General features: G+C 42.9%; 2 protein-coding genes and 1 long non-coding RNA gene across 3 annotated transcripts in view; 2 read left to right on the top strand and 1 right to left on the bottom strand.

Annotated features, from left to right (window-relative positions):
* Window positions 1–38: 38 nt before the first annotated feature.
* Window positions 39–6,055, bottom strand: scyl3 (SCY1-like, kinase-like 3). The gene is made up of 13 exons (XM_078259086.1): window positions 5,891–6,055; window positions 5,394–5,579; window positions 5,045–5,158; window positions 4,845–4,901; window positions 4,650–4,752; window positions 4,391–4,502; window positions 4,224–4,301; window positions 3,875–4,014; window positions 3,495–3,685; window positions 2,638–2,809; window positions 2,164–2,334; window positions 1,272–2,065; window positions 39–629 (listed from the first exon to the last, which is right to left on the bottom strand). The coding sequence occupies exons 1-13, from the start codon at window positions 6,053–6,055 to the stop codon at window positions 567–569; spliced, it is 2,346 nt and encodes a 781-aa protein (XP_078115212.1). The 3' UTR covers window positions 39–566.
* Window positions 6,016–11,929, top strand: LOC144523501 (uncharacterized). The gene is made up of 3 exons (XR_013502517.1): window positions 6,016–6,102; window positions 7,271–7,347; window positions 9,205–11,929. It is a non-coding gene; the product is annotated as an uncharacterized LOC144523501 (long non-coding RNA).
* Window positions 11,930–20,139: 8,210 nt separating this feature from the next.
* Window positions 20,140–20,214, top strand: part of lpxn (leupaxin) — a 20,856-nt gene continuing 20,781 nt past the window's right edge. Inside the window, exon 1 of the mRNA XM_078259926.1 lies at window positions 20,140–20,184. Coding sequence (XP_078116052.1) covers window positions 20,140–20,184 — 45 coding nt within the window. The remainder of the gene's footprint in view (window positions 20,185–20,214) is intronic.

Genomic DNA, 20,214 nt, shown 5'->3' with positions numbered 1-20,214 from the left:
CATGAATATAAATCTAACAAATATGAAACAAAACAGGGTCATATTTGATACAGCAAAATCTTTACTTCACCAGCAACCAAAAGCTAATAAATTACGTAATTTCTATTATACATTCATTCAAAGTGCAAGCCTTTTGTAAGTCAATCCTGACACAATTGGAGTTGTGTCTTGCCAAAAAAGTATATCTTGATTTTCATGCCAGGTGTGAAGTTGGCACGTACAAAAAAAGAAGTTGAGAAGCAGACAACAGCAGAAAACAAGATGACATTCACCTCTGATTAGGATTTTCATTCATATCGAGGTGACTAGTATCAGTTGGCAAACAATTAAACATGGCTTCATTTGTCCAAGTCCAGCACCATCCTATAAGCTTCCAATCCTTCCAGCATCTTAATGAACAGACTGATAATGTCCGGGAACCAACAGAATAGGTTATAAAAAGTCTCAGCCCATCATTATCTTACTGCATCAGGCAGTTAACCTCCAGCTGACTGTCTCTGAACTGAGGATCTGAGTTTTCCAGTGGTCAAGTCTTTTTGCTCCAGATGAAGCAGACGGATCAAACATCACCAGACATTCTCTTCCTCCCAGTTCAGGTCATCTCCATCTCCCCAGCCATCTGTTTCAGTCTTAGACAGAAAAAGACAGACAAAAAAAAATGTAAACATAACAATCTTTAATGCCTCATTGCCTTGGCAATTATTAATAAGACAGAAAAGGCCGCTTTTTAAACATGGATTAAACAAACTTGTACATCCCATTACAAGCATCATCTTTTTGGCTTATACTTCACTGCATTTGTATTTCTAATGTCTTTATTTCAAACTGCTTGGTTACACAAATGTAGGTTGTAAAAATAGTTCATTTACTATACTAGTAGATTATTTTTCAGACCTTTTTCTAATCCCATAGTTGTACTTGTAAAAATACTATATAAATTAGTACTGGATCAAAACAAATGTGTGGATCTACTTTGTTTCTAGAAAAAAGCTTCTCACAACTCAAACATGTATCCAGTGATAAGGAGTTACAACTAAGCAGACATTGCTTCATATTAAGGGATCATAAGGACAAGTGTACATTGTTGCAGCTCTGGTTCTAATAGTACAGTCTAGTCTATACAAATTGCTGTGAAAGCCAAAAAAAAAAAAAAAAGAAAGTATAGAGGCCCATTCTTTTGTCCTACTTCCACCTTAGAAACCTGAGTTAATCAAAATCCCAGAAAATAAAAGTAAGACAAAAAAACTCAACACACCACCAGACAAACTCACCTCAGTCAGGTTGGCAACTGCAAACTTGGCAGTGAGTGTTACAGTATCGATGGATGAGTCAACCTGCAGAGATTTAGTGTTTTCTGAAGAGGCTCTAGACAGTCCAGCATCGCTCACACTGCTCTCGTCCAGTCGCAGCAGAGCTGGAGACGACAGTTTGATGTCTGGCACCATGTCCGCAAACAAATCCAGCTCTGGGTCCGGCGCTTCCTTTTTCTTCACCTTGATGGTGAACTCCTCCCCAAGACCACCTCTCCCACCATTCTTATGTGGCACTGTAGGTTTGGGCTTGGGGTTTAATGGGTTGTGCGAGTCTCTCTCTTCTTGAGCCCAGCCATCGCAGGAAGTGGTCTTGCTCTGTGTGGATTGTCGCAGTGTTGAGGTCAATTTGAGGGGTTTGGAGGCACCCAGCCTCAGAGCTTCCGGATCATGCTTTACAGGCGTAGGAGTGTCACCTCTGGGCGGTGTGAGTATAACTGGGTCTGATAAAGGAGCTGTAGGGGAGAGATCTGAGGTGGGTTCAGTGTCCTCAAAGTTGTCCCACGGCTCGTCTTCCAAGTGCTGGTGCGAGAGTGGCAGTCGGCCGCTGTCTGGACCTTCTCTCTCTGAGGCCTGAATGTGGATCTGGACTGACTGTCCATCTCTGCTCTCGCTCTCTTCAGGGTCGCTCCAGTCAGGCCAGTCCTCCACTGGACCTTCAAGTCTGTCAGGCTGCTCTGGGCTGGATGACAGTGGCTCCATCTCACTGTCCTGATGAAAGCCATTCAAAGGTAGAGACATCTGTCTACTGACCTCTGAAACATGTCAAACAAAGACAGACTGAAATTCAGACACAGCAACGTCAAACTGTGAATTAAACTAAAAATATTAGTGTGGGTGGGGTGGGTCATACCTGATTTTGGTGGCAGAGAGTAACTTCTTGGTGTCACCCTACTACCTCCTAAGCTACCCATGTGACCCAGGACCAGACCTTCAGTCCCTGACGGTCTGGGGAACAAATTCAAGACTTTTGAAGGCTGGGCCATCTGAGGGTGGGAGCCTCCAACTATATGGACAGGTGAAGCTAAAGAAAAGATGTAAGTAAGATTAGTGTTGACCAAATGTTTATTATAGGGACGATAACTTTAGTAACAAAGTTTTTTCTGAATGATAGCTGACCCTTGCTAACCGATACTTAACAGCTAACTGACAAGCAGCCTACTACTGTATACCTTCAGCTTATCCAGAATACTGCAGCAAGGGTTCCTCCTGTAGTCAGTTTGACCCTCCCTGTACTGGTTTTACTTGTACTACAATGCTGTATTTTGGAATTCCTATATATATCAGCTTGCATTGTTATTGTCATTATTAGGTCAGTGTTGCTTACTTTCAGGAGTGACCTCTGTAGACTTGGTGAAGTTGGGTGTTGTGCGTTTAAAGACCTTGGTCCTCTCCCCCCCAACCACCACCTGAGCCCCCAACAAAGGCACCAACACCGCCAGACTCTGCAGCGTCATGGCAACCAGGGAATCATTGGTGTCTCTCATTCCTAACAAAACCTGCAGCCAGGAACAAAAGATAAACAAATTATCTAACAAAGAGAATTGCATAAGGACATTTAGGTCTACCCTTAAATGTTACACTCTTCTTGTTTGGGGCATTCTTATATATCATAATCCAATTTTAGATATTGAAGGAACCAGGTTTGGAGAGAAGCCAGGCTAGCTGTACCCTCTGATTCCAGTATTTATGCTAAGCTGTGACTACCCGATGTGAGTCGAGTGCAGATGCGAGTCGCGCATGCTCAGATTTAAACGGTTTACGTGTCATACTGAAATTTGTGAAAACCATAAAATAAACTTCTCTCTTTACATACAATAACAGAAGATGGAAATCATTTGAAAAACGTTTGTGTTTGATTGCTAACTTGTAGCCAAGCCGTGAACGAACTTCGGTGTAGGTCCATTTTTACTGTATTGACATTACAGAAGTCTCTCGTTAGCATCTTGTAGACTACTTGTTGCAAAGTGACGCATGCGCAACTCACATCTGCACTGGACTCACATCGGGTAGTGACATAAGCTAAGCTTCTCCTGGCTCTAGCAACATAAGTAATGCTTAACATGAGAGGGACTTTGCTCCCTAAGCGTATTTCCCAAAATGTCGAACTATTCCTTTAAACTTAGCTCAGTGTTTATCATTGATCTCAAAGTTAAAAATTCTGCTCCGGTGTCAGCACTCCACCTGAGGTAGGATCTGGTTTTTGAGTTCATCGTGGGAGAAGTACTCAGCGTAGATGTGGATGTGAGCCAGCAACACGATCCGTATGTGTTCCTCGTTGATCTTGAAGTGCTTGAGAAGCTGAGGAATCACGTGTTTACGGTAAAGGGACAAAGACAGCAGGCATTCTTCATCGTTACCGCCACCACTGGAATCTGTCCGTACATACAAAAATGGAAGAAAAAAAAAAAAAAAGAGGAGCATGAGCAACCACCACGTACAGTTTCACACAACAATTATGCCTGGCAGAATGCTTCTTTCTCTTTGGTAGGGAATTGAAATCTGAGTTATTATTAGCAGTAACAGTACGAGTTCAGAAAGAGTTCTATAACATGCCATCCTACCCTTCTTTGGCCTTAGAAGATGAGGCAGGAAGCTTTTCACAGCCATGGGTTCTGCAAAAACAAGAGAGTTGAGGAGTTTGGGGACAAGGCGTGAAGCTATCAGCTCTTCAGGGAGACTCTGGACCCGGTCTAGAAGAAACCTACACAAACAAAACACACAATGAGCATGTTCAGGGGTATATTATTAAAATGAAATGTAAAGATTATACATAATTTAAGTAAGGAAATTATAAGAAACAGTATTTTAACTTTCCAATTGTCTACCTACAAATCTGAGTTATATATCTAACTAAAAGTCTATATATAACTTTAAAAAAAAAACATTTGTAAATCAAGACCATATTCTCACTTAAAGAATTCATTCTTTTCCTCTTCCGTCTTCATGGTCAGGCTCTTCAGAAAATTCCTCACTTCCAAAAAGTCGTTCCTATTAATAGAAACATATGCAGCGTTTCTAAAAACAAATCATTTTCAGTAAGTACTGATAACAGCAGAAGCAAACATAACCACACTTACCTGAAAAAGTCATGAGTCAGCAGGGAGCTGAGTGGGGGTCGAGACAAGGGGTCAGAGTTCAGCAGGCCCGTCTGCAGAGTCTTCTGCAGACTGTCGTACAGCTCCTGTGACACTGAAAACAACAGAGGAAAGAGAAGGATGAACAAGTGGATGAGGAGGTACCTGGATGCACCGATAACATTAGACAAGCTGCAACATTACAGTTGAGGTCATTAGTAAAACACGGCTGTAGGCATTACAAAGCCATCACTCTGCTCACCGTAGCCATTCAGGAGAGGGATGAGCGTCTCTACCATCATTCCAAAAGAGAAAGAGTCCCGGGAGTGAGCATTTTTATCCGGAAGCATTTTAAAGCCCTCAACCTGTCAACAACATGTTTCATGAGAACTTGTGAACAAAAAGCAGACTTTCAGAAGTTCTTCCATTTTTCCTTCGCAACCTGTAATCCACTTACCTGCTCTTCTGTTGGAACGCAGCTGGCCTCTCTCACGTTCTGAATGCTTGCAAGAAACTAAGAATATGAAAATAAATTAAATATCAAAACATAAAACTGATATAGTTTGCAAATATCTGACATAGGTACTTTTAATTTTTGGAAGAACCAAAATAAATGACACACAGACTGCCTCTTGGATACATTCTACAATCTCTTACCTCAGGCGTTGCTTCAGAGAACTTGCAGACAGTCTCCATCCCTCCCAGTTTCCAATGACCATCTTCACTGACAAATACAGATGAAATGCAGACGTTGTTGTGGCTTGATTTGCCCTGGTGGTTAAGGAAGACAAGTTAGGAATTCATGCACGACTGAACACAGACAGACACCAACCTACAACTGCTGTAAAACATGAAGCAGCACCTCAGTAGTTACTTTTCATAATGATGCCTTCTGGCCAACTTATTTTTCTCTCTCTCATTCATTACCCATCACCTCATAAATCACAAGCATTAAGAAAATTGTGCATGGGCCACATGCAACTCCTCCATGCTTCTTTTTGCTCACCCTCTCGTGCAGAAACACAAGTGCCTGCAGGAGGTCGTAGATGCCTGCACAGATTTCCTCTGGGGAGAGGCTGTCCAGCAGCAGTTCCAGAGGCTGTACACGCTCTGTCACCAAGTGGATGTCGCCGTCCTGCACTGAGCAGGACAGGAAACGCAGCAGACATGGGTGCCTCAAGGTCTTCAGGTGCTGCAGGAAATGAAAAGTATTTCTTTATTTCCCATAAAAAATGTCATGCAGCTGATGGAAAGCTCCATGAGTAGGAACTGATTATGCAGCCTGAGTGCCAAAGCCACAAAAAAGCAATTTAACTCAAGTACACATTGCTGACAATCGAAGGATGCAATACATCATTTGGTGATATTGGTTGTATAGAAATGTTATGTCATGATGATGATGATAGGGAATTTGGTGGTACGTCTCCTAAACGAGCAGAAACACATTTGCTTCTGCAACGGCCAGTGTGAGATTATATCAGGATGAGGCTTCGGTATAACTACCTTGGCAGCTTTGTTGACTTTATCCTCATTGCCCCGCTTGTGAACAAACACGGAAGCAGGTTTTCCATCCTGGAGCTTCGCCGAGTACATGGTGAGTCCGGAGGGCAGGGTCAGAAGCGGCTCCTCCAGGGTAAAGCTCCGCAACGCGCTGCTCTCTGCACCCATGGCCGCGCTTTGTTCCTGGACCTGGGGGCCAATGTGGCGAAACAGAGGTACATAACACATGCAAACCAAACGTGATATGTGGCAATACAAGGTTGTCAGTCAGTAAGCATGCAAATATAAAGGCGTCTTACAGAATATACTTGACACACTGATACCTGTTTCACTGTACTTGATGTACCGCTGCTGTGTGAGAAGTTAGCTAGTGTTAGTTGTCTAACGTTAGCTGACTAACCTCGGCGCTACGTTAGCCAGCTCGTCATTGCTATGCCTGTCGGTTGCCCTTCCGCCTCCAAACAACCATGCTAAACGCGGCGCGGCGTAAAACTAAATACGTAATTTTACAAAATGATCAAATTGTAAACAACATAAATTCATATTCACTTCCTGACGAATCAACGATGCTAACGTGGAGCGAAAGCTGCGCTGTAAACACGGACTCTTCCGGTAAAAGACGGAACCATAGAGCAGGGGACCGTGTTACTTTAAAACATGTAAGAACTTTGTCACTGAGGCTTATTTGCTTAAAGTTAAGGTTATTTGCCTAACGTTAAGGCTTAAAAAAAATAGTTTTTATAACTTAGCAGACTCATATCACTCTCTCTATATATATATATCACACTAAATATTACATTAATCCGCTTAATTCTAAGTTTTAAAATCATACAAAACCACCAACACCCCTGCTTTAAAAGCTAATGGTTGCATCCAAGGTGGTGTGAGATAACGCAGGTGTGTGCGCGGAAAGGTGACTACCATAGGTAACTACAATGAAAATAAAAACGATCTAAAATCGATCTTAAAAATGTCAATGGTCTTGGGAGATTATCAACTACGTTGCAGATGATAATTCTACAGCAGGGTCGTGAACTGCATGTGGGGATTAAAGGGACACACTTTGACTTTTTTTTTTAATCACTTTTCTTGACATAGCCTGCTATAGGCCTACAATGACTTCTATCAATTTTTTCGACATACTATACTATGACTTTTTATCGCTTTTTATCGGCGTGCTATAGGTTGACTTTTTCGATAAATTATACTATGACTTTTTATAAATTTTTTTCAACATACTATACTATGACTTGCTTATCACTTTTTTTTTCGGTCACACGGATAATATCAGAGCATTCTGATGTAGGATTTTAAAATTAAAGTCTTTGAAAATTTAAAGGCTTGAACATGTCCAATTAAAGCTATATTTGAACTCTTTTTCAGGCTGCTCTAAAAATGAAACCTCCTGTTTAGCCAGAATGATTTCACTTCATAGTACACCACCCCAGACTGTCACTCAGGTAATATCAGAGCATTCCAATGTAGGATTTTAAAATTAAAGACTTTAAAAATGTCCAATCAAAGCTATATTTTAACCGTTTTTCAGGCTGCTAATTAAAGCTATATTTTAACTCTTTTTGAGGCTGCTGTAAAAACGAAACCTCCTGTTTAGACAGACTCATTTCAGTTTAGAGTGATAGTACACCACCCCACACTGTCACTCGGGTAAGCGAGCATTCTGATGTAGGATTTTAAAATTGAATGCTTTAAAAATGTCCAAATAAAGCTGTTCTGCCCTTCAGGCATTTAAAGGTACAATATGTAACTTTTCTGCATTAAAATGTCTAAGAACGACCATACCTATGTTAAATATTTTTTGGAGTTGTGTAGTTACACTATCCCAAATGTTTCCACCAAATGGCAAACCCAGAGAAATGTTATTTTATTTTCAGACACGTCATGTTTCATTTAGTCGCCCGTCAGTGGCGTCATATAACCTTTCACCATCTAGTTACTCCGCACTCAGGTGCTACGTTCGAGAGTAATTGTAAATCATACAATGTCACAGAAAAAAATTCTTGTAACACTGCTTTTTCTGCAAAAGGCATCATTTTGTGATTAATTACATGCCACTTTGCAACACAGTAATACAGCAGAAACCTTATTTATTGATATATATCAATATTAATCCAGCTTAATGTTACTACAATGTATGTGCTGGTTGACAAGTAGCTAACATGAATGCTAGCTAATGCTTGGTGGATAACATTATAGGGTTACAACATCGTTCATCACGCTCATAAAGCTATTAGTAGTATGATTGTTTTGACCATGGATAAAAGCAGCTAACATGCTAAGCTTAGCTAATGCGCTAACCCACAAATAAGTTCACTGTTAACGTTAGCTGTATAGATAGACGATTAATCTAATGCTAATTTAGCCAGCTAGCACGCCATAGGAGGTTCGAGCTCTGAAGAGAAGCTTACCGCCTTGGGTAAGTCTCTCTCCACAACACGTACTTCCTATGGCGCCATTTTGATGCTAACAAGCCATCACCCGCCGTTAGCATTCTATTGACTGCCATTCATTTTGACGTCACTTTGACAGCGAATAACTTTACATCTGAAGCGTTTAAAGACTTTATTTGTCCATTGTTTATTTCTAAAGAAACACGACAATGTATAAAAGGCTCAATTACCTTCTATCTCACGTTATGGCTCCGTAGTAGACGTTTTTGTAAAAATAGGCTAACAATTGTGTCATAACCACGCAACTTACTGTCGCATAGTAGAGAAATTACCGTACAGTACAGGAGAAGCTCGCAGGCAGTTTCGACTTACATTAGCTGTTTAAGTTTAATCACTAATTTTAACTAGCATTTTAGTTAGCAATAATTAGCCTGTGTCCATGTTATCTCCTTACATATACCTACGCTCTCCGTCTCTGCAAGATTTGGAATGATTGATATTTCTCTTGGTACAGCTACCAGAATACTTCCAACTTTCAGACAGGTTGCTCATGTCACATCTGTAGTCAAGCTCAGTTTTCAGCTGCGCAGTAACGCTCAGCCCTCACCGGAAAAGTGCTTCTAATATACTACACTGATCGTCGTTGAAAACAACAGCGTTACTTTGTCAATTTCTTTTACTGTCTATGTAATTCACCACGTTAGAAATGCATTAGAAATGCAGACGGTCATTGCGCCAGGGAAAATGCATCCTGCCCGTTGACTCCCCAGCAGAAGCATTGCTTGTATGTATATAATCTTTTTTCTGACTAAGTTAACTTTTAAGCATATTGATTTCATGCTGTAAAAGTAATGTTCATGAAAACTAGGTGGCTTAGCTAATTACAGTATTTTGCTGTTTGTTTCCTAGATTCACTCCCGTCTCTCATCACTCATCTCATATGTATGGATTCAGCACAATGTGAAGAAAATAAATCTGCATACAAAAAATTCTGGATTTCTTCATGTTCATGAATAGAGAGAGTTTAGCTCACTGTTTAGCTAGTTGGAGTTGCTACACCTCAGCGAGAACAGTACAAAACTTTTTTTTTTTTTTTACTTTTTTTCAGGCTGCTCTAAAAATGAAACCTCTAGTTTAGCCAGACCCATTTCAGAGTGATAGTACACCACCCCAGACTGTCACTCGGTGTTAAGGGCTAGTTCTGACCCAGAACGCAGAGATATCACACAGACAACGTAGAGCAGTTTTAAAAGGTTTAATGAAACGTGTACTCAGAGAAACACAATTGGTTGTGTCAGGGCGGGGAAAACTCCTGGCTTGTCCGAGGTTGAGGCGAGCCGACAGGGAAGAGTCTAGGTGGTTACGGGGCACGAGGTGGACAGGCAGAGATAAGTACACAGGTGGTTTCCCAAGGTGGAGACTGAAGGCCGTTTCACATTGTACGCGGCATGCGCTGCGCTCGCCGCTAGGTTGTCCTATTCCCAACTATATTTGTTGTGCTTGCCGCCGGGCTCAGCGCAAATTTACGTCATACATGCGCCAATATTTGAATGCACGTCACGTCCGCGTCCGGTGTTTACATCAGACGTGCAGTACATGCGACATTGTGGATACACAGTAGTGATTTGGTGGAGACGATGTTTCTGTCTTTGAAACAAAAGAAAGCCTTGGCAGTTGCCCTGGTTGTGAGGAGAAGACAGAGGAAGGCAGCAGGAAGAAGGGTGTGGGTGCACGAGACCCTCAGGTCCAGAGAGCAGTTGGGGGAATTCCGGCTGGTGAAGGAGGTCCGCATTCACTGTGACCGGTTCCAGGGGTACTTTCGGCTCAACAGGGAGCAATTTGACAGTCTGCTGACGAGAGTCGGGCCTACGATTTCCGAAAAAAGCCCATTTCTACAACGGAGCGTCTGGCTATTTGTCTCTCCCTGACGTGTGGCTACAGACAAGACAGTATGGAAAAGTACTTCCAAGTCTGCCCCTGCACCACATTTAGTCTCCTCTCCTTTATGTACCTGTCCGTTAGGTTCTTCCACCTTTTCTTACACTCCTCCTCTAAATAGATGAAGATGTGTGGATTATTTTCATTTCTAAATAAAATGTTGCATTTCAACACATTATGTCGTTACATGTTTATATACTTAAGTAAGAGGTCTGCAGTCATTGCAGTTGGGTATAATAAAGCTAAGATATGAGCCTACATTCATACATGCATCATTCATTCTCTGGAAAAAACTTTGTTTAATGCATATGTGCAATTAATTCCTCCAAAACTGGAGCTTACACATTTGGAAATGGGTAGTTATTCTGTATAAAGGCCATATACCTACCTATATACCTATATGTGAACTTCAATGAAAATGAACATGACTTGTGTCAATCCAAACAAAACAAAAGCTTTATTTTAACTCTTTTTCAGGCTGCTCTTAAAACGAAACCTCCTGTTTAGCCAGAACTCATTTCACTTCAGAGTGATAGTACACCACCCCAGACTGTCACACGGGTAATATCAGAGTATTCTGATGTAGGATTTTTAAATTATTGGCTTTGAAAATGTCCAATTAAAGCTATAGTTTAACTCTTTTTCCGGCTGCAAATTAAAGCTACATTTTAAAAGGTACAATATGTAACATTTCTGCATTAAAATGTCTAAAAACGACCATACCTATGTTATATATTTTTTTGAGTTGTGTAGTTACACTATCCCAAATGTTTCCACCAAATGTCAAACCCAGAGAAATCTGTTATTTTATTTTCAGACACGGGACGTTTCCTTTAGTCGCCCGTCAGTTGTGTCATATAACCTTTCACCGTGTAGTTACTCGTAACTTCCGTCAAAACACCGGCACCCAGATGATATGTTCAGGAGTAATTGTAAATCATACAATGTCACAGTAAAAAATACTTGTAACCATAATACTGCTTTTTCTGCCACAAGGCATCGTTTTGTGATTAATTACATGCCACTTTAAAATTAAAATATAGGCTACTACGGGACGTAGACCTGATCCTACCCTACGCTCATGAACGCAGCATGACTGCACTTCACCACAACACCACTAGGCTATGTGAGCAAACCGCATATGATCGTTTTTACAGCACTCGCAAGTCCGAAGAAGTCACCTTGCTTTTAGCTTAATGTGCTTTTGAGTTAAATACCACCAATACATCTTAAATATAAATAAATCTGTAGCTATCCTCTGCCATTCAGAGCTCTGGAAAAGTTCCCACATATTTTGAAACACCTGTCAGCCATACAATGCAATCTCTGATGGCGGACTATTCAGTGAATAGGCTACCCGACAACGTCTCAGTGCAAATTCCAAAATTGTTTGTCTATTTATTTCCACGGTTCAACACACGAGACAACTGAACACCCAGGTGTTGTTATCACTATGTGTAAATTTTAAGACTAAAACATAGTTTGGCTGTACAATAGCTTTATTAATTTCTGCCAGTTAGTGCATTTTTCCTGTGTATACATTAAAGACTACATGCATTATTGTGTTTGACACTGAGGATATCTGAGACGGTGGTCTGGTTCAAATGAGTTGTGTTTTATTTCATTGTGAAATGAGAATGACACTCAGACTAAATCGTTTAGTCTATTTCTTTGTATTGCGAAACTGAAATGAAATATGGACTATTACAATCAATAAAATTAATCCATTTCTGTAAAAAAAAGAAATCTCTGTCTGTTGTGTGCGTGTGTCAAGTTATAGCCTAGGCCTACCATGCGCATATACTGCGCAAAAGCTCCACTCACGCCTAGGCTATTTAATTGTATAGCCTTGTCAGTGGCGCAAAAAGTGGGTATGCGCATAGGGGCGCTGCACCATGGGGGCGCCAAAGCGATGGTAAAAAAATAAATTAAAAAAAATATATTTGTTTTTTGGTATTTTCTAATTATTTTTTGGGTAGCTGCTGTTGTGCGTTTCTAAATCATTTCTGCATTTCCTCAATGTTATTATATAACATTTTAGAGGACTAACAGGCTAGAGTAGGCACCCTGTCTCATAAGATTCCATCATAGAATGTTGGCATAGAAGAGGGACGGGGAGGGGGGGGAGCGGGTGGGCGTAGTGTGTGAGTAGTGAGTTGTTGGGGGCTAAAAACAGAAAAAGAAAGAGGGAAAAGGAGATGGCATGTCCAAGGATGCAACAGCAGTTGAATAAGTGGATGGTGAAAGGCAACAGGTAAGATTTAAAGTGTGAGGTCTGTGCTTGGAGGCTTGCAAATATTCATGTTAACAGACTAGCTAGCGTTTGCTAACACTGGGAATGTAGCAGCCAAATGAGGGTTTACCATGGAATCATGCATATATTTGCTACCAAACTTGGAGGCTTGCAAATATTCATGTTAACAGACTGTTCTCAGACTAGCTAGTGTTTGCTAACACTAGCAGCTTAAGTGGGGTTTATGGCTAGCTTAATGCAAACCAATGTTGCTTATGGCTACATTTAGATTTTGGTTAAACCCTATGGTACCAATCCCATGCATGACATATCTTAATTTTATTAATGTAAAATAACAACTGGTAAATATAAGGTAGCATGCACAATAAATGACAAGAAGCTGGAAAACATAACTTATGCAATAACTCTGGTTTACCATGGAATCATTAATAGATTTTGTTTTACCATTAGCTGTTAGCTGTGCTGTCAGACATACAGGCTATAGTTACATCTGTTGGGTGACGTGGAAGCTGTAATTACAGGGTCACATCTCTCTCTTTAAAGGTCTATGCTAAGTGGCTCTCCATATTTGTAATTTTTAGAATCCAAAATGTGAATGTAATTTCAACAGCAGCACAACCTTACTGCATAACATCACTAGGCTGATAAGAATTGAATTTAGACTGCTATATTTAACGGTGTGAGGATGGTGGATCAGGAAAGACAAGAGAAGGCAACAGGTAGGTCTAACATTAGGTGGAAGTGTAGGGGGAGCCACTTGATACCAACAGATTAATTTTTTAATATTATTGATATGGAAAAACTAATATAGAAAATATATTAATGTTTGACAATATGTCTTAGTGGAGAGAACACAGGCAAGGAGTGAATGAGACAGACATAAGGTCGGCGATGGCATCACGTAGAGATGAGACCAGTGATGACATCAGGTAGGAGTTCTATTAGACCACACAAAACTAAATGTCCAGTTCAAGCTCCGAGTCCTCCTCACATTCGTTTCATTTTGCACTTTAACGTTTCTTACAGATGAAGTCTAATTACTTCTAATGCCAAATCAAAATAATTTAACATGTTTTGTTATATGCTATTAGGCTAATCTTGCCATTGCGAATGAAAAATGCATTTCTGTATCAAAACCCAGCACATGTGGGAAATATAACCAGTGTTGGGTTACTTCCAAAATGTAATACATTATAGATTACTAGTTACTGTCATTTGAGAGTAATTAGTTATATTACTGTCTCTGAATTGTAATGCGTTACACTGCTTTTGCATTATTTTTGAGTTACTTTCACCAAAATAACAGGGGAAGTTTGATTTGGCAGCTAGCTTGTGAATTTCACCACCGGATCAATAAAGTCTCCTCTTTATAATAACAAGGGAAGTTTGATTTGGCAGCTAGCTTGTGAATTTCACCACCGGATCAATAAAGTCTCCTCTTTATCACATCATATCCATCCATCCATCTTCGTCCGCTTATCCGGTATCGGGTCGCGGGTGTAGCAGCTCCAGCAGGGGACCCCAAACTTCCCTTTCCCGAGCCACATTAACCAGCTCCGACTGGGGGATCCCGAGGCGTTCCCAGGCCAGGTTGGAGTTATAATCCCTCCACCTAGTCCTGGGTCTTCCCCGAGGCCTCCTCCCAGCTGGACGTGCCTGGAACACCTCCCTAAGGAGGCGCCCAGGGGGCATCCTTACCAGATGCCCGAACCACCTCAACTGGCTCCTTTCGACGCGAAGGAGCAGCGGCTCTACTCCGAGCTCCTCACGGATAACTGAGCTTCTCACCCTATCTCTAAGGGAGACGCCAGCTACCCTCCTGAGGAAACCCATTTCGGCCACTTGTACCCTGGATCTTGTTCTTTCGGTCATGACCCAGCCTTCATGACCATAGGTGAGGGTAGGAACAAAAACTGACCGGTAGATTGAGAGCTTTGCCTTCTGGCTCAGCTCCCTTTTCGTCACAACGGTGCGATAAATTGAATTTAATACCGCACCCGCTGTGCCGATTCTCCGACCAATCTCCCGCTCCATTGTCCCCTCACTCGCGAACAAGACCCCAAGGTACTTGAACTCCTTCACTTGGGGTAAGGACTCATTCCCTACCTGGAGAAGGCACTCCATCGGTTTCCTGCTGAGAACCATGGCCTCCGATTTAGAGGTGCTGATCCTCATCCTAGCCTCTTCACACTCGGCTGCGAACCGATCTAGTGAGTGCTGAAGGTCACAGGCCGATGATGCCATCAGGACCACATCATCTGCAAAAAGCAGCGATGAGATCCCCAGCCCACCGAACTGCAACCCCTCTCCACCCCGACTACGCCTCGATATCCTGTCCATAAATACTACAAACAGGATTGGTGACAAAGTGCAGCCCTGGCGGAGGCCAACTCTCACCTGAAACGAGTCCGACTTAATGCCGAGAACCCGGACATAGCTCTCGCTTTGGTCGTACAGAGATTGGATGGCCCTGAGAAGGGACCCCCTCACCCCGTACTCCCGCAGCACCTAACAATATCTCCCGGGGCACCCAGTCATACACCTTCTCCAGATCCATAAAACACATGTAGACCGGTTGGGCATACTCCCAGGCTCCCTCCAGGATTCTTGCGAGAGTAAAGATCTGGTCCGTTGTTGCACGACCAGGGCGGAATCCGGATTGTTCCTCTTCAACCTGAGGTTCGACTACCCTCCTTTCCAGCACCTTGGAGTAGACTTTACCGGGGAGGCTGAGAAGTGTGATACCCCTGTAATTGGCACACACTTCCCCCTCCTGAGGTGGCGAACGGTTTTCCAGAAGCACCTTGGTGCTGACTGAAAGTCCTTCTCCATGCCTTCTCCGAACTTCTCTCACACCCGCTGCTTTGCCTCTTTCACGGCAGAGGCTGCAGCCCTTCGGGCCCTTCGGTACATTGCAACTGCCTCCGGAGTCCTCTGGGATAACATATCCTGGAAAGACTCCTTCTTCAGTCGGACGGCTTCCCTGACCACCGGTGTCCACCACGGTGTTCGTGGGTTACCGCCCCTTGAGGCACCTAAGACCCTAAGACCACAGCTCCTCACCGCAGCTTCAGCAATGGAAACTTTGAACATTGCGTTCAATGCCCCCAGCCTCCGCAGGGATGCACGAAAAGCTCCGCCGGAGGTGTGAGTTGAAAGTCTGTTTAATACATCATAGATTATTCATATTTTGTATAATTAATATAAATATGCAAAGTAACTAAAGCTATAAAAAAATAGATAAGTAAAACGTATAATAGGCAAGTAGGAGAAAATGAAAATACTCAATTAAAAGTATGGCATTGTTGTAAAATGTTTGTTTATAGCACTTGAATAAGAAATTCATGTTGTTTAGTTTAAAACACTCTAAAGGAAATGTTCAATTATAGTGTGATTAAAATTCACTATTTACAGTACTTGATTTACAGCTGATTTGTGAAAAGGTAGCCTACACAACCTTATTTAACAGTAATTTAGTTTTACTGCGAACCGTCACAGGAAGTGCTTTTATTTTGAAGTAGGCTACACGGAAGTTGTCTGTTGTGTAGCCTACTCTTGCCAGCTTACTGAGATGCAACATGTCCGTCAGGCTCAAGTTGTTCACTTTCTTGTTTGTAAAACTGCAACATATTGAACAGTAAATGGTCACAGTAAAAGACTGACTGAATATATGTATCAGTGTACACAATTAAATCATCCAAATACGCATTAAAATTACTCACCCCAGATAACACAGTATTCACTAAACGCTGGAACGTAGCGGGTGCATTGCACATGCCGAACGCCATGACCTTATACTGCGCAAAATGGTCGGGAGTAACAAATGCCGAAATAACAGCTGCACGGTCAGTCAAGGGTACCTGCCAGTAACCTTTTAACAGGTCCAGTTTGCTCACAAACTTGGCATTCCCCAGATTATCAATACAATCTTCCATTCTCGGTAATGGATGAGTCGCGCACTGTAACAGCGTTCACCTTACGAAAATCAGTAATGAAGCGAGGCGAGCCATCGGGCTTAGCTTCAACAAGACAAGGGGGACTCCACGAACTAGAACTGGGTTCAGCAAACCCATTTTTAAGAAGATACTGCACCTCCCCTTTCATTATTTCTCGCTTATTTTGGTTTGCACGGTACGGATGTTGTTTTATTTGCCGCGGGTCTGTCAGCTCAATATGTTGTATTACAGTTGTTGTGGACAGCACATCACTAAACACACATTTACATTGTTCGACAAGGCTGATTACATCCTGTCTATGTTCTTTAGGTAAATGTTGCCGGGAAGGAAACTCTGATATTGCCTCTGAGTTAGGGAGTTGAGTGCCTAACTGGACTGGATGACACGGCCGCAAATCATCAGTCGGATGGAAGCGCAGGATCAGTTACGATCAGAGCGGCGCTCTGGGGAGGCAAAACAGCGAGTGGTGGCTCTGAGTTGTCCACAGGGCAGTTTTTATCACTTTCTCTAAGTTGGTACAACTTTAGCATGTTAATATGACAGACGCGCGTTTTTCTCCTCCGCTCATGAGTATTGAGAATGTGGTCTGTTTCACTGAGGCGTTCACGGACCTCATACGGACCCGTAAATTTGGCAGAGAGCCCTGAAGCAGGTGTAGGTAGTAACACCAACACTAAATCACCAGGATGAAAAGAGCGGTTTATAGCAGAGCGGTCATAGTGACGCTTCATCACTGCTTGTGAACCAGACAGTGACTGTTTAGCGAGTGTATTAGCAATATGTAGCCGCTCACGGAAGTGGCTGACATAATCTAGTACATTTTTGGTCGGTGACGATTTGAGCGACATGAACTGGTCATGTAATGTTTTGAGCGGGCCACGGAGTGTATGCCCAAACACGAGCTGAGCAGGACTGAAACCCAAAGACTCTTGAATGGCTTCACGCGCTGCAAACAAAACAAACTGAACCCCTTCATCCCAATCAGTTCCGTTTTCCAAACAGTACTTACGACGCATGGATTTGAGAGTCTGATGCCATCGCTCCAGAGCCCCCTGGGACTTGGGATGATAAGCAGAGGAAACAACATGTTTAACATTAAGTGTGCCGAGTACCTGTTTGAAGAGTTTTGACTGAAAATTGGTACCCTGATCCGACTGGATTACACGAGGGAGGCCGAAAGTAGAGAAGAATTTGGTGAGCGATTTTACCACTGTTTTGGCTGTAATATGCTTCAGGGAAACGAGTTGCCGTGCACATAATTGTAAGTAGATATTGGTTTCCACTTTTTGTGCGGGGTAACGGGCCCACGCAGTCTATTATCACCCAATCGAATGGTTCTTCTATTACAGGAATAGGATGCAGAGGAGCAGGAGGGATTGTTTGGTTTGGTTTCCCTGTTATCTGACAGACATGGCAACTACGGCAGAACTTTACTACATCCGCCTTTAGCTATGGCCAAAAGAAGTGTTTTAGGACAAGCTGATAAGTTTTTGTGACACCTAAGTGCCCTGACCATTTACTTTTGTGTGCTACTGACAGCACCTGTTGTCTATAAGCAGCAGGCACTACTATTTGGTAAACCACATTCCAATCAGCATCAGTATCTGGGAGAGAGCACCATCTGCATACTAAGACATCATTATCTAGCATGAAAGCTACTTTCTCTACACTTGCTTTCTTGTTGTCACTTACCACCCTTCTGAAACAACGTTGCAGTGTTGGATCCTCTCTCTGCGTGTTCGCCAGGCGTGCGCATGTAACTGGAAGCGAACCTGAGCTCGGAGGCTCAACTGTCTCACCCTCCTCAGGCAGAGATTGCACAGCGGTCGGCTTCTCCGCCTCCTCACGCTCCGTCTCACCTGAGAACAACGGCATAAGTATGCTATCAGTTAATGAAACATCTGTGTTATCACCTTCAACCTGAAGCAAACGGGCACGCGCACGTGTGAGTACACACGCAGGGAACACCGGAGAAGTGGCCAATTTGTCGGTGGGAGATGTACTGCACCGAGGTGAATCTAGCACCTCTAACATAGGAGTTACCTTACCACCCGCAATTTCATTCCCCAGCAAAAGTACGATACCCTGAATTGGTAGAGCAGCACACACAGCGACAGGAAAGAATCCTGTTACTAACTCAGACTGAATGTGAACGTGGTGCACTGGACGAGGAATGTAGCCCATTTCGATGCCGCGGAGCACCGAACCGAACCCGCAAGCTGATTGCTCAGAAAAAGGTAATGCTGACGCCATCTCTCAAAACCTGGACGGAGCGCTGATCTACCGGCATGCCGGTTAGTGAAATGCGTGCGTCAAAAACAAATGGTTTGAAGCAGGCATCCAACTCTTTGCATTTGCCAATCTCAGTTTTTGTACCGTGGTCTGTTTTAATCAGGCCAATGCCCTTTAGGCTGGGAAAACCGTGAAGATTGTTCTTTGCGTTTTAAAGCCGGACAGGCAGCAATAACATGACAGCCTAGATGGCAGTAGAAACATTTCCTCTCCTCTTTTTCCGCACCCGGCGTTTTGTTGACGGAAGGAGGCGAAACAGGAACACGACGTGGTCTGTCAGGAAAAGGAGCAAAAGTAGTTTTGTGAATCAACACATACTCATCAGCTAACGTTGCTGCAGCGGTTAAAGTTGTTACTTTCTGCTCATTTAAGTACACAACAATGCGCTCTGGCAGACACTTTTTAAAATCCTCAACCAGCAGTAATTCTCTGAGAATTGAAGTTATCAGCAGAGCAGGCAGCAGACCACTTATCAAATAACACACCCTTGTCTCTGGCAAAGTAAAAGTCTGATTCTGTGACTTTCTATGACTCCTAAAGATATGCGTCAGGGACTAGTTCATAGATTCGCAGAATTCAGACTTCACAGACTCATAATTTAAACTCTCTTCTAAAGAGAGCGCTGCCATGGCTTCCTGGGCCTTTCCATGGAGTTTACACTGGAGCAACAGAGACCAAACCTCAGTCGGCCACTGCAGAGGACCTGCAATGCGCTCAAATACACTAAAGTAGGAGTCAACCTCAGATTCACGGAACAACGGCACTAGAGCAATGTGCTTGCTAACATCAAAAGCCGTGGGAATTGGACTGGCAGAATTTCGGGTGGAGGAGGTGGTGGATGACGTACCTGGAGCAGCAGCAGGCAGGCTTTCCGTCCCCTGAGAGCTTTCAAGCTCGAGCTTCCGTAGCTTTACAGCCGTACCAGCCTCTACTTCCAGCTTCCTCATTTCAAGCTGAAGTTGCATGTGCTGTTTACGTTCCTGTTCTTGAGCCTCAAGCTGGAGACGGGCCAGGCGAACCTTTACACAGGCCTCATCTCTGGAACGAGCACTGCTTTCTGGGGATGGATCATAACGCGGCAGCGTGAAGGGTGTTTTTAACCCTCCACCTACCTCGCCGTCCACCCTGGAGACTGCTTGTGGCTTAAGGGTCTGCACACCCTCTGTCTCTGCTGAGACAGCCACAGGAAGTGTTTTTAACTCTGCTATCACAGGTAACACAATCAACCCACTCTCCACCAAGTTAGCAATAACTAACGGTTTAAGATCTCTTTTCAATGTAGTTTTAGTTACTGGAATCTGGAGGTGACTCGCTACAATAACTAACTCATCTTTTCTACAGACATTAATTTGCTCAAGAGTTGGATTGGCTAGGAATGCCTCCAAGTCAAAGCGCTCAGAAGCCATGACACCTAATCATCTAGACAGCTGCACCAGATTACCAATTAGTGTTTTCACTTACCCTCTTCCAATAAATATC

Source organism: Sander vitreus, chromosome 9 (genome assembly GCF_031162955.1).
Source record: "Sander vitreus isolate 19-12246 chromosome 9, sanVit1, whole genome shotgun sequence".
Classification (NCBI taxonomy): Eukaryota; Metazoa; Chordata; class Actinopteri; order Perciformes; family Percidae; genus Sander; species Sander vitreus.
Note: the sequence above shows the minus strand (reverse complement) of the source record. Positions and strands in the feature narration are given on the sequence as shown.

Coding starts and splice junctions, on each gene's coding strand:
- scyl3 (XM_078259086.1), bottom strand. CDS start 6,055: ATGGGTGCAGAGAGCAGCGCGTTGCGGAGCTTTACCCTGGAGGAGCCG. Junction 4,015..4,223: donor GAAAAGAATGAATTCTTTAA/GTGAGAATATGG, acceptor TTGTTTGTGTAG/GTTTCTTCTAGACCGGGTCC. Junction 2,810..3,494: donor AAAACCAGATCCTACCTCAG/GTGGAGTGCTGA, acceptor TCCTGGCTGCAG/GTTTTGTTAGGAATGAGAGA.